The sequence below is a fragment of the Aythya ferina genome (genome assembly GCF_964211825.1).
Source record: "Aythya ferina genome assembly, chromosome: 20".
Taxonomy (NCBI): Eukaryota; Metazoa; Chordata; class Aves; order Anseriformes; family Anatidae; genus Aythya; species Aythya ferina.
The window spans coordinates 3,467,108-3,480,525 of NC_140318.1; the positions used below are offsets into that span (position 1 = coordinate 3,467,108).

The 13,418-nt window shown below is 39.4% G+C and overlaps 1 protein-coding gene across 14 annotated transcripts in view; it reads left to right on the forward strand.

Moving 5' to 3' along the window:
* Nucleotides 1-13,418, forward strand: part of SPTAN1 (spectrin alpha, non-erythrocytic 1) — a 50,356-nt gene that overhangs the window by 31,747 nt on the left and 5,191 nt on the right. For 8 of the 14 annotated variants that reach the window (XM_084493901.1, XM_084493904.1, XM_084493899.1 and 5 more), the window contains 23 exons: nt 494-585; nt 975-1,119; nt 1,236-1,417; nt 1,598-1,697; nt 1,838-2,035; nt 2,157-2,303; nt 2,828-2,931; nt 3,077-3,239; nt 3,737-3,751; nt 5,526-5,657; nt 6,008-6,145; nt 6,532-6,636; nt 6,847-7,055; nt 7,888-8,008; nt 8,159-8,280; nt 8,662-8,794; nt 9,059-9,157; nt 9,455-9,614; nt 9,867-9,943; nt 10,131-10,340; nt 10,604-10,900; nt 11,108-11,220; nt 12,084-12,101. In XM_084493901.1, coding sequence (XP_084350027.1) covers nt 494-585; nt 975-1,119; nt 1,236-1,417; nt 1,598-1,697; nt 1,838-2,035; nt 2,157-2,303; nt 2,828-2,931; nt 3,077-3,239; nt 3,737-3,751; nt 5,526-5,657; nt 6,008-6,145; nt 6,532-6,636; nt 6,847-7,055; nt 7,888-8,008; nt 8,159-8,280; nt 8,662-8,794; nt 9,059-9,157; nt 9,455-9,614; nt 9,867-9,943; nt 10,131-10,340; nt 10,604-10,900; nt 11,108-11,220; nt 12,084-12,101 — 3,080 coding nt within the window. The remainder of the gene's footprint in view (nt 1-493; nt 586-974; nt 1,120-1,235; nt 1,418-1,597; nt 1,698-1,837; nt 2,036-2,156; nt 2,304-2,827; nt 2,932-3,076; nt 3,240-3,736; nt 3,752-5,525; nt 5,658-6,007; nt 6,146-6,531; nt 6,637-6,846; nt 7,056-7,887; nt 8,009-8,158; nt 8,281-8,661; nt 8,795-9,058; nt 9,158-9,454; nt 9,615-9,866; nt 9,944-10,130; nt 10,341-10,603; nt 10,901-11,107; nt 11,221-12,083; nt 12,102-13,418) is intronic. The other 6 variants (XM_084493893.1, XM_084493906.1, XM_084493897.1 and 3 more) reach the window with 3 other exon arrangements.

Consider the following 13,418-nt stretch of genomic DNA (forward strand, 5'->3'; position numbering starts at 1 on the left):
CTCAGGTTACATCAGTATTTTATTATACACACAAAATATTTTTCTATGTTTTTTTTTTTATGTCAGGAGAAACCCTTAATTTTTATTTTTTTTTGAACCGGGCTAATTGAATTTGTGCATTTTTCTGAAATTAAGCAGAATACTTCACCTGCACTGTTACTGACTGGTGAAATTTGCTTATATACTCCAAATAACATAAGCATAACCATTTTAGGAAATATTCCAGCATTGCTGTCTGTGTCCTTAGTAAACCCCTGAAAAAAAACTATGAAGATGGACGTGAAGAAGGGGTAGTCAGCATGTTTGCAGGTGTCAGCAAAATGAAAAAGGGGGTGATAAGCATAGTGAATGACATGTAACTGGGTACATTTTCTGTTTGACATCATAAAGTTTCAGCGAGCCCAACACAAGAGTTTCTTTAAACAGAAATGCTATAAAAAAACCCTGTGATTCTGCAGTATCAGTGTGGAGATGGATTTTTGCTGTTTTTCAGGAACTGAATGAACGTTGGAGGTCTCTGCAGCAGTTAGCAGAGGAGCGAAGCCAGCTGTTGGGCAGTGCTCACGAAGTCCAGAGATTCCACAGGTAGGGTGTTTGTATCCATATTTGATTTTAAATCAGTAAAATAATTTATTTTTAAGAGTTCTAAAACGTAGTGGGAGCTGTTCCAAACGTGTCATATTTCAGCCCCTAATTTGTTTAGTGCAAGTTGGGCCACCAGTAAAACAAGAAGACTTTTTTATGTACTTCCTAGAAAAATAAAAGCTTGTTAACATGGGAGCATGGAACTACTGAGGGTTTGGGAGATCTCAACTGCTGTCCTATTTTGCCAAAGTTCACTTGTGTCATCTTGCAGTTCAATAGAATCATCAACTACTAGAGCTTCTCTAGAAATTAGCAACCTGCTGGGTAACAGAGATCCTAGTGTGGCCTCCATTTTAATTCTCTTTCTGCCTTCCTTTCGCTCAAATCAGAGATGCTGATGAAACAAAAGAATGGATAGAGGAGAAGAATCAAGCATTAAATACAGACAATTATGGACATGACTTGGCCAGTGTGCAGGCTCTGCAGCGCAAACATGAAGGCTTTGAGAGAGACTTAGCAGCTCTTGGAGACAAGGTGAGGCTGAGAAGGGGACAAAACCATAAGGTTTCTTTTGTCTAGCAGAGATAATTGAACTGTATAAAACATTATTCTTGTTTTCTTTGTGTTTATTTTATTTTCTTTAATTCTAGGTGAACTCTCTTGGTGAAACTGCCCAGCGTCTGATCCAGTCACATCCAGAATCTGCTGAAGATCTCCAAGAAAAATGCACTGAGTTGAATCAGGCTTGGAATAGTCTGGGAAAACGTGCTGACCAGCGCAAAGAGAAGCTTGGAGATTCTCATGACCTGCAGCGTTTCCTCAGTGATTTCAGGTGAAGAGTCTATCTCCCTTCTCCCCAATTTGTCTGTCTGCTGTATTATATACTGAAGTATATATGGCTCGGTGTTCCACAGGAATATTTCTGGGGAGGGTTTGAAAAAGAACTACTTTTCCTGTTCTGGCTTATTTTAGTGGAGGAAGGGAAAAATTGTTTATTAATCTGTGTTTGCAGGGACCTTATGTCTTGGATCAATGGAATCCGGGGACTGGTCTCCTCAGATGAGCTTGCAAAGGATGTGACTGGAGCTGAAGCTTTATTGGAAAGGCACCAGGTATGTGAAAGATTGTGAGTGTGTATCATAAGCATCAACAGATGTTTGTTTTTCTTACACTCTCCACTTACAGATCCAAAAATAGATCAATTACAGCTCTGTCCTCTATTTATTTGTTAACACATTTCTGTGCCATGCAGGAACACCGCACTGAAATAGATGCAAGAGCTGGCACTTTCCAGGCATTTGAACAGTTTGGACAACAACTTCTGGCACGTGGTCACTATGCCAGTCCAGAGATCAAGGAGAAACTGGATATTCTAGAACAAGAACGGACAGACCTGGAGAAGGCCTGGGTCCAGCGCAGAATGATGCTAGACCAGTGTCTAGAACTGCAGGTACTCTGCTGCATTTCTAAAAATAAAAATAAGTCCTTTTTTCGTAAGAGTTTGTTCCATCATGGTGATGAGCAGTGTTCATGGTCTGTCTTTCTCATGCTCTGGAGTTTTGTCTCTGTAGCTGTTTCATCGGGACTGTGAACAAGCTGAAAACTGGATGGCTGCCCGAGAGGCTTTCCTAAATACAGAAGATAAAGGAGACTCCTTAGACAGCGTGGAGGCACTCATCAAGAAACACGAAGATTTTGATAAGGCAATCAACGTCCAGGTGAGGAGGGTATCCGAAGTGAGGGGGGAACAGATTAGTTTTTCTTACGCAGGATATTAATACAAGAAATTACTACTGTGTATGGTTTCTAAAGGTTGGTTCTAAGTATTGAGCTGTTTGGGATCTGCACCAACAGTTCAGAAGTGGCTAATGCAGACAGGGATGGATTTCACTGCCCACAAACGTGATGTGGGAAGTATGACAGGTATTTGTGTAAATTTCTTTCTTACTTGAAAATTGTTTATTTTTACAGCAGAAAAAAAAGTATATTTTCATTTTTTTTGTAGAAGAAAACTTCCAACTTTTACTGAGATCATACTACAAAGTCCAAAAGATACTTTTTTTCCTAAATGCCATAGGTGAGAGGTGTTCTGAATTCGAACTTTCCAGTCCTGTAGAAGATAGTCTTCCTTTAGAGAAGAGAAAAAAGAAAAACAAACAAACACCACACCACCAAAAGCTCTTTTTCCATTCCAGTTTGAAGTACCTAAGTTGTTCTAATTTATGGCTTTTCTTTTGAATAGGAAGAGAAAATTGCTGTCTTGCAGTCTTTTGCTGACCAGCTCATCTCTGCTGACCATTATGCAAAAGGAGTCATTGCTAACAGACGCAATGAGGTTCTGGACAGGTCAGTATGCTGAAAGCCTTGTGAGATTGGATGCAGATACTAACTGTGGAAGAGAATGGTATTTGGCAATATTTTGCAGCTGTAAAATGTGCTGCTTTGTGCAGTCCTAGTTTTTCATTCTATACATGTATTTAATTGCTTACAGGTGGCTTCGTCTGAAAGCTCAAATGATTGAGAAGAGATCTAAGCTAGGAGAATCTCAGACTCTCCAGCAGTTCAGTCGTGATGTCGATGAAATTGAAGCTTGGATCAGTGAAAAGCTCCAAACTGCAAGTGATGAGTCATATAAGGATCCCACTAATATCCAGGTGAATATGTTTCTCAGCTTAGAAATCAAAACGAAATATTTACCTTCACAAAGCATACTCTTTTTTGAAAGAACATGTTCAGAGGAGTTCTTGTTCAGTAAGGGAGAGAATAACACACCATGTTGGACATGGTCTTCCTTTAACAAGGAGAAAATAGAAATTGCATTATGCATGAAAGGAGACCCAAAATAGAACTCACTTGATAATTATTGATGCGTATAATTAATAAGATATGTGGTGTCTGCAACAGCACACTTTCTGAAGATACTCCTTAGTAGCTGTTCTGTTTTTCTCCTGGTATCTAGATAATAAAATAATGAAACTAAGTTCCTGGATTTCATCTCCATATGAGATCTCTCTTATATTCTAAAATATAAGTCTCACTCAATTTTCAGTATTAGAGAATAATTACTTAGAATTACCTCCTGTGTTTAAATACTGGCTTATGAAGTAGTATAAATGCACTGAACTACTTCTTCTCTCAATCTGTTTTATAGCTTTCCAAACTGCTGGTAAGTAGTTTGGACTAGCCCCGGTATGTGAATTTGTTTTCTTTGTATAGCTTATGTGTGAGCACAAGGTCTGGTTGCAGTCTGTTGCTCCATCCATCAGTTCATGCAATCTCTTTGTTTTCTATTAGTTATTGACCTTCATGCAGGTACAGCTATTGATCTTCATGTTATGGATGTGGCTTTTCTGTTAATGCCTACTCAGCATCATTTATGTATTTGTTTTGCAGGTGTTCTGCATGATCTGTTTAATTTGTGATGCATAAGTGATACAGGGTTGGTTTGGGTTTTGTTTTTTTTTTTAGGTTTAGTTGTTTTTTTTGTGTGTGTGGAGGGGTAGGAGTTAGCTCATGGAAAAATGGGTTCCTATCCTTTTTTTAGAAATTTAGCTATGAGGCATGACAACCTCCTTTCTGAATTTAGAGTGGTGGTGATATAACCCACGACATGTGATGTCAGCTCTGTTAGCTTGAGCTTTTAGAATCACAGGCTGAAGATGGCGAAACCAATAAAGCTGGTAGACCTAGATGGCTTACAAGAGTAGAAGAGAATAATATAGAAGGAACCCTTGGGAAAAGGATACGTATCACGTAGAAAGCTGACAGGACTTGTTAAAATCCAAAGAGTGGAGTAAAATGAGGTTACATGAAAGAAGTTGACAAAGAGGGGGAATGTAACTAGAGTAAGGAAGGAGACAAATGTTGTGTTTGTTGCTTTAGGCTGTAGTACATTCAGGTTTTTTTCTTACTTGAAAAAATAAGAGTTTTATATTAAAAGAGAAATGGATTGTTGGATTTGTTGTCATGGTTATTATATGGAGATAAGCAATTGGCAGCTTTTAAATTGAGTTTTATGTGTTGGCAGATACTGCTTTGAAGGATATGTTTTTCTAATCTCAGCATTCAGGATTAGTGGTTTCCAAAATAAAGCAGTTCATGCAGAATTTCTCATGGCAGCGCTATGGTATTTCCCATCTTTTATTTCAAATCTAACATTTCCTTTCATTCCATTCTCTCAGGGCATCGCATACCCATGTCCAATGTTACTAGCATTTCCAGTTAATACTTGTAAATTCTGTCTTGTCATTTTTGTGCTATTCTTATCTTCCTGGTGGGTGGATGGATCGTGTAGATATGAGAGATCTGCATACTTCCTCCTACACCTAGGCTCCTGTTGTTCTCATGGTGTTCTCAACTCAAAAAAAAAAAAAAATTAAACTGTTCAAAGTTATTTTATAGAGTTTTTGATGTTAATTCAGGACTGTAATATATAATGTCAAGTATGACTGAGTAATATCAAAATGCAAAAAGCAGATAGGTTTTAGCAGTGATTTTTTTTAGCTACCTATAGATTACAAAGGGAAACAGAAATTTGTGAAGCTTCTATAGGAACAGAAAGCTACTGTGTTTATGCTTAGAGTATGTGGAGTTTTTGGAGGTGATAGCATTGTACGTGAGAAAGCTTTATTTGAGTAACCTCTAAGGTTAATGCAAGGAATGTTACATGGGCATCTGTAAAATACAGAAGATATTGCCTGAGTTATATGTATCAACTCATTGACAGTTTTGCTAGGTCAAAGCTTGGTAGCTACCCAGATTCATGAGTTACTATCTGAGTGAACAGTCAGTGTGCTTACTGAGAGAGAGAGAACTTCTTTGGATCGGACTACACACAAACCTCTCTGTGTAGACAACTCTTGTGCTCTCTTCTCAGCCCATGAGAACAATTTAGGAGCCCTTTGTCCAGTTTCTAATAGTTTCATTTTTGTCATGCTCAGAGCAAACACCAGAAGCACCAAGCCTTTGAAGCTGAGCTCCATGCCAATGCGGATCGGATCCGTGGAGTCATCGATATGGGGAACTCGCTGATTGAAAGAGGAGCGTGTGCTGGCAGCGAGGATGCTGTGAAGGTAGATAAAACAAGTCTTAGAAGATTTATTTAGTTTTGGGTTTGGAATGTTTGGACAACAGGAGGGAAATACCCCTTTAAAAAAAACTTGATTTATATCAGTTATTCTATTTCAACTATCCAGTAGGAATCAGGGTAGTCATTTTTATTTGTTCTTAAGAGGGAGAAAAGTTTTCTGGTCCTATGATCAGGATGTAAATGTTAAACTGAATTATAGCTAGGAAACATGAAATAGGTACTGTACAGTTTGTGTACCTGGAATCAGCAGCCAAACTTGTACCTTATTGTGGTGTTGCATTTATCAGAACATGTTTTTCATTTGTAGCATTTGTCTTCTCCATTTTATAACAGGCACGGCTAGCTGCCCTGGCTGACCAATGGCAGTTCCTAGTACAGAAGTCAGCAGAAAAGAGTCAGAAACTGAAAGAAGCTAATAAACAGCAGAATTTCAATACTGGAATCAAGGACTTTGATTTCTGGCTTTCAGAGGTAATTGATTGGAATTATTTACTTGCAAGACTTGTTTTTTTTTTCTATTTTTTTATTCCCTTTGCTGACTTTCAGTTTTCTAGAACGCTGTATACCTTTGAGCAAGTCTAGATTTATTTAGTAAAAACCTTTATTACAAGGCTCTGAAAAGATTAAAAATCTTGTGGATGTTTTTTATATTATTTATAAACAATAAGTGAGAATAAGCCTATTTGTATAGAACCTCCTAAGAATTAAGCAGGTGATGAGGCAAAGGTTTTTCCACACTGTAGAAGGTTAAGGAGATAATTAATTTACATGATTTTAGAGACATTACAATTTCAAGGGATTTGTGAAAATAAAACACACAGCTTGTTCTTCATCTCCTTTTTTTCCCCCACCCCCAGGTGGAGGCTTTGTTGGCATCTGAAGACTATGGGAAGGACTTGGCATCAGTTAACAACCTTCTGAAGAAGCACCAGCTACTGGAAGCTGATATATCTGCTCATGAGGTATTGCTTTCACTTTTTGTTTTGGAACATAACTCCTGGTAATCAGCAAATTGTGCAGATACCACTTCAATGCATGCTGCAGTCGTACACTTGTTGAAACATGTTTTCTTAAAAACTGTAGCTCTGCAGAGTAGTCAGATTTCTGTGGTTTTGTTGGTATAGCAATAATGCAATAATATTATTCACACACCTTTTCACCCATGTTTCCAGGATCGTCTGAAAGACCTGAACAGTCAGGCTGACAGTTTGATGACCAGCAGTGCTTTTGATACATCCCAAGTGAAAGATAAACGTGAGACTATTAATGGACGCTTTCAGAGGATCAAGAGTATGGCAGCTGCCCGCCGTGCAAAGCTGAATGAGTCCCACCGTTTGCATCAGTTTTTCCGTGATATGGACGACGAGGAGTCCTGGATCAAGTGCGTATTTTGGAAGTTCGAGGCTCTTACACGAGGGCACGTGCTTACTGCCAGCTTGCTAACAGCATTCGTAGGCTGTAGTATGGTTTTGTAGCTTGCCTTTTCTACAAGTATGTGTCTCTACAAGAAGACACATACTTGCCTCCCAGTCAAGGAACACTGTATTCAAAACAGGTTCAACACCGATTTGGGTGTGGCTTCTTATCTACAGTTTACTTTGTCAAACCCCAAGAAGGAGAGCTCTGTACTGGAAAAGTAACACTATTTAGCCCTAAACCAGATAACTGAAATTTGACTCTTTTTGGAAAAGCACACAGAAGAAATTTAAACCTTATTTTTCCAATCTGAAGTACTATTTTTGTTCCAGCCAGTTGTAGTAATTAATGAAATGTTGTTTCCGTATTGGTGTTACTACTTTTAGAGGAGGGAAAGAAGTGAGCATGATAGATATCATTCAGTTTAGAGCACTTTTTTGTTATGCTTGTTAAAAAAAGATAATAATAATAATCAGACAACAGAAAGTAAACTTTACAAAAAGTAATTATCTTCTTAAAAAGAAAACAGTTACCAAGAAACTCTGTCCTTCATAGAGAAATGATAGGCCCTCTCTCTTTCCTTTCTTTTCCCTACACGTTCCCCTTGATGTGCTGCCAGAAGACAGCTGCTGTTTGCTGATAACTCATATGCAATTTCTTGCATCCAAGTTATTTATGCTATGAAGAGCATTTCCTTATTTGCAATTATTTTTTTTTCTTTTGTGAGGCTTGACCTCACAAAAGAAAAAGTAAGTAATTTTAAAATTTTGTATTTCTCGCTTTTCTCTTGAATGTAGAGAGAAGAAATTGTTAGTTAGCTCAGAGGACTACGGCAGAGACCTAACTGGTGTGCAGAACCTGAGGAAAAAACACAAGCGCTTAGAAGCAGAATTAGCTGCCCATGAACCTGCTATCCAGGTAAATGCCTCTCCTTGACAGATTTCCTATAAGGAATGGCTTTCTTGTTTGCGACAAGTATGAAAGCCAGTAATTGGTTTGTAGGAATCCAGCATGCATCATAAAAGAGCAAGTGATGTTCTATTGATTGGGTGTTTCTCTGCTTTCCAGGGTGTTCTAGACACTGGGAAGAAGCTTTCGGATGATAACACAATTGGAAAGGAGGAGATACAGCAGAGACTGGCTCAGTTTGTGGATCACTGGAAAGAGTTAAAGCAGTTGGCAGCTGCTCGGTGAGTGAGATGTTTTTGTAACATGCAACTTAAAACAGTTAGATGGGCTTGTTTAGACCAGATTTTATTGAATTTCAGGTGTTTAGATATGGGTCATTAGCAATAATCACGTCATAACATACATCACTGATGATGGGCTCTTTGAGACTATTTAAAAGGGTTTTAGTGATAATGTTTCTCAACAGAAATGTGAGGTTTGTTTTGTTTTTTAAGATGTGCTGTGGTTAGCCTTTCTTGCACTTGCCTAAATACCATAGGCTTGAAATTAATTGGCCTTAGTCCACTTACCAGTACATGTCTGTGTACATTGCTAGGTTTTCTGCTGCTGTAATTCACAGAAAGCAACATCGCAGCTAATTTTACCTTTCTTTACCCATACAGGGGGCAGCGTCTAGAGGAGTCTCTGGAATACCAACAGTTTGTAGCAAATGTTGAGGAAGAAGAAGCATGGATCAATGAGAAAATGACACTGGTAGCCAGTGAGGATTATGGGGACACACTTGCAGCTATCCAGGTATGGAGAAATTTGTCAGCTCTTCAGTATCTTCACTGCATTATCATTGATGAGAGCTCAGTGAACCTTTACTTTGTGTCTTTCCAATGCTGAGGTTTCTTTGTTGGTTCATTTTTAAAGGCCTACATAGTAATAAATTAATTAAAAAACATCATGGATTTGTTTTAGAAAAGCACTCCAACAATGGTGTTTTCTTTAGAAATTACTTTCTTTCACAAGTAGTGAGAAAATATTTTAAAAAGTGGTTGTGTGTCATATTTGCAGGGCTTGCTGAAAAAGCACGAAGCATTTGAGACTGATTTTACTGTCCACAAAGACAGAGTGAACGATGTTTGTGCTAACGGAGAGGATCTCATTAAAAAGGTGAGAATAGACTGGTAAAGAAAAACCTTCAAAGGCTGCCCAGGACATTTTGATGTCAAAATAGACTTGCTCTGCTCTTAGGATTGATTTGTCAACTCTTTGAAATGAGCTCTTACTCATTTTTTGCAGCTGAATAAGCTACTGATGTTAACCTCTTACAGTGCTGTTTCTTAGGCGGTGTTGTACATTGAGAACAAAGTCTTTTGATTGAAGTCCTTGTTCTGTTAGCAGCTTTCTGGATGCCTTGGAAGACCTTAAGATCATATTTAATTTATTTTTTCCCCTCCTGTCGTGTAGAACAATCACCATGTGGAGAACATTACTGCCAAGATGAAGGGCCTCAAAGGAAAGGTGTCAGATCTGGAGAAAGCGGCAGCTCAGAGGAAAGCCAAACTGGATGAGAACTCTGCCTTCCTCCAGTTCAACTGGAAAGCAGATGTAGTGGAGTCGTGGATAGGTACGTTCTGTGTTGGGGCACAGTACACTGTCACAAAGAAACTGAAATGCTCTTTGAGTTCCAAAGACCTCAGATAGCTTCTCATACAGTGCTGTAATGAGCAGACCTACACCCAAAGCAATCAGCAGTGCTGTGATGGATGCTTTGGAGTAATTGTTCTATTAGCCCAGAGGGCCTTCCCCCAGCTTGGAATGGAAGGAGCATTTGAGATAGAGATGTCTACATTTTTAATGCATTTGTTTCATTTTCAAGGTGAGAAGGAAAACAGTCTGAAGACAGATGATTATGGACGTGACCTCTCTTCTGTGCAGACACTGCTCACCAAGCAGGTTAGTGCTAATGCTGCTTCCACCCTGGAAAGGGATGGAGAAGAGGAGGTGAACACTTCTGCAATACAAAAGACTCTCTAGTATTTCTATTTCTATTTTTATTTAGTCATTCCTATATCTTTCATAGGATACATAGCAAATATTTCAATGTAAAAATATTTTGTTCTTTTTTTTTTTAATGTTTCAGGAAACTTTTGATGCTGGACTTCAGGCTTTCCAGCAGGAGGGAATTGCAAACATCACTGCTCTGAAAGACCAGCTGCTAGCAGCCAAACACATCCAATCAAAGGCCATTGAGGCTCGGCATGCCTCCTTGATGAAACGCTGGAATCAGCTACTTGCCAATTCTGCAGCCAGGAAAAAGAAACTCCTGGAGGCTCAGGAGCATTTCAGAAAGGTGAGTAGCCAAACCATGAGGCTACAAAAATGGAATTGTTCTCTTTGGAGGAAAACAAACAAACAACACTTGCAACTTATGTAGCTTCTCTATTTGCAGACAATATTTATGGAAACTTCCTTAAGAATTTTTAAGACACTTGCAAGAAACAAGCAATAAATGCAAACTACCACTTAGGCTTGTTAATTCCAGATCACCTCATATACAGTGTTTGCCTTACTGCATAACTGAACTGACCAACTGGATTATTTTCTTTTTTCAAGGTTGAGGATCTGTTCCTGACTTTTGCAAAGAAGGCATCTGCCTTCAACAGCTGGTTTGAGAATGCTGAAGAGGATCTGACGGATCCCGTGCGCTGTAACTCGCTGGAAGAAATCAAAGCACTGCGAGAAGCTCATGATGCTTTCCGTTCTTCACTTAGTTCTGCCCAAGCTGACTTCAACCAGCTGGCAGAGCTTGATCGCCAGATCAAGAGCTTCCGTGTAGCCTCCAACCCCTACACTTGGTTTACTATGGAGGCTCTTGAAGAAACTTGGAGGAATCTGCAGAAAATTATCAAGGCAAGTCTTGATCTTTTCATAGCTTGTGACCTTTAAAGTCCTCTCTGGAAATTGTCCCCAAAGGTAAGTATCCAGGATACTCTTTGAGTCTTCAGTCTTCTTTTTACCTCCAGAATTGCACCGGTATGCAGTGCTGTTTTTTCTTTGTTACAGCATGAAGCCAGTCACGTATTTCCCTGTTTGAAATTATTTTTGTTCCTTTCTCAGGAACGTGAATTGGAGTTGCAGAAGGAACAGCGAAGGCAGGAAGAGAATGACAAGTTGCGCCAGGAGTTTGCTCAGCATGCTAATGCCTTCCACCAATGGATTCAGGAGACCAGGTATAGTTTGTCTTCCCAGGAGCAACCCTTAGAGAATTCCACAGCTAATAAGTGTATTCATCCTATATTTCCTTGGCCCATCTAAGTTGTAATGCCTCCTGCTGAAAAACAACTGATGGGCACTTGTTCATTTCCTGCAGTTGGGATCGGAGGGAGGCCCCATTTGCCACAGGGGAGAGGAAGACCCTGAAACACCAGACTATAAAAATGTTTCTGCTTCTGTATTCGTTTTTCTGTAGTGATTCCAGTTATCCAGGACTTGAGAGTCCTCCAGTTCCTCCTGCACTAGTCTGCCCTACAGCTGGCAGAGGCAAGGAACAAACAGCTAGAAGCAGGCTGTCTGAAGTGCTCATGGCCTTTCTGTTAATGCCTTTTTGTGTTCACTGGTATATTAGAAATCTCAATAGAACTTTAGTAGAGAAAGCAACTGTGGAAAAAACCTGAAGACTACATTTTAAACACCTTTTTGGGATGCTGTCTAATAATATCCATGCCTGGGAAAGAGGGAGTACAGATTTAACAGCTGCTTTAGTAATTAAAAAAGAAATCTCAGGGTTGAGAATTGCAGTGAACTGAAGTGCATGTTTCTAGAAAACTGAGGTAATCGTACTCAAACAGTGCTGTTAGCCAATTCTGACACACGGGGCTTGTGGTTCAGAAGAGGTGAGTTTTGTTTTCGTGTAATCCTGTGATTCTCTGTCTCTGTGTGTTTACAAATAGTTCTGTATGTGTCTTCATGAAATACCGAAATTTAAATATGATTTTTAACTTTTTGATGTTTGCTTCCCACCCAAATTTCTGTCCCTCTCTTACTGTCTTGTCTCTGTCCTGCTGCCTGATGTCTGGATCTTCACATTCTACAGGACTTACCTGCTAGATGGGTTAGTATTGAATTTTATATCTTTACAAATGTGGTGATGTGTTCTGCTCTATCTGTGTGTGTTCTTCTGTCATGATATTGCTTGTGAGAGCTGCACTGAAACCCCTTTTATTTGAAAAGAGCAATCTGGAGCTGGGGTGCACAGACACAGGAAACGTGATTCTGGAGCAGACTAAGTACAAACCAACGGAAACATAATTATTTCCTAGTCAAAAGCAGAGGAAGTTATTAATGGGAAGCCACTGGCTTACCGTGGAAGTCCTAACTTTGCTCTTCCTTTCTCTGAGAGCTTGCACAAGAAAAGCCTGTTAATTTGATGAGATATGAGAGAACATAGAATAAGCACATTCATATGCTTTTGGAAAACAGCTGACGAAGCTAGTTTTCCAGCATTAGAGATTGGTTTAATGGAATAGACCTTTCCATTATAATTGTTCTTAGAACAATTAAACCTCCAAGGTATTGACCATTCGTTTTGCAAGGAGGAAGAAAGGTTCTTATGAAGACCCTATGCTGAAGTTACCTATCTTAAAGCTCTGTGGTATGCGAAAATGAGTTGCCTGTTTTTAATCTGCTGCTTAACCATACTCAGAATAGGTGCCTACCCCACAGAGATCGTATTCTTGATAGTAGAAACAAAACCTTCCAACACGAACCCACGGACGTGCCTGGGTTTGCAGGCAGTTGGATGCCTGCAGTTTTATGTCCACTTGTGTCCATGGGAATAATTCCTGCTGAGGATGCATGTCGGGGGTTTGTCAAGTAGTGGAAAGGAAACAATAAAATTTTTAAATGTCTTTAGACTCCCAAAACCTCTGACAGCATGTCTGTCCGCTTCCTTTTCTGCAGTATTAAAAATCTGCAACATGATAGAAGTTTTGTAACGAGGCATAATGTGAAACATTAACAAATACTGTACGGGCCTGGCGCTGAAGCCTGGGCATCTGCCCTGTGTAATGTGCTGGAGAGGAGGCAGGGGCCTTTCTCATGAAGATAGAAGGCTTTTCATAATAAAAGGGTGGAATTCTTCGCAGATAACTGTGCTTCTTATGTGCTCTGTAATGACCACAGTGTCTTGTGTTCTGCTGTTTCTGCCAGATAAAAATAATTTGCCCCATTTTTGTTGTACAGTTTAATGGAACCAAGCAGATTTTCCTGGAACGGATGCTGAATTCTCTGCTCCTTTGTAAAGTAGTGTTGTAAATTAGTTCTGGTATCCAAGAACGAGCTAACAGAAAGGGCCATTTACTAAAAGACGTGGGGTCAGAGTTCGAGATCACCATGCCAAGCTCTTTTGTTGAACAAATTACCAGAAGGC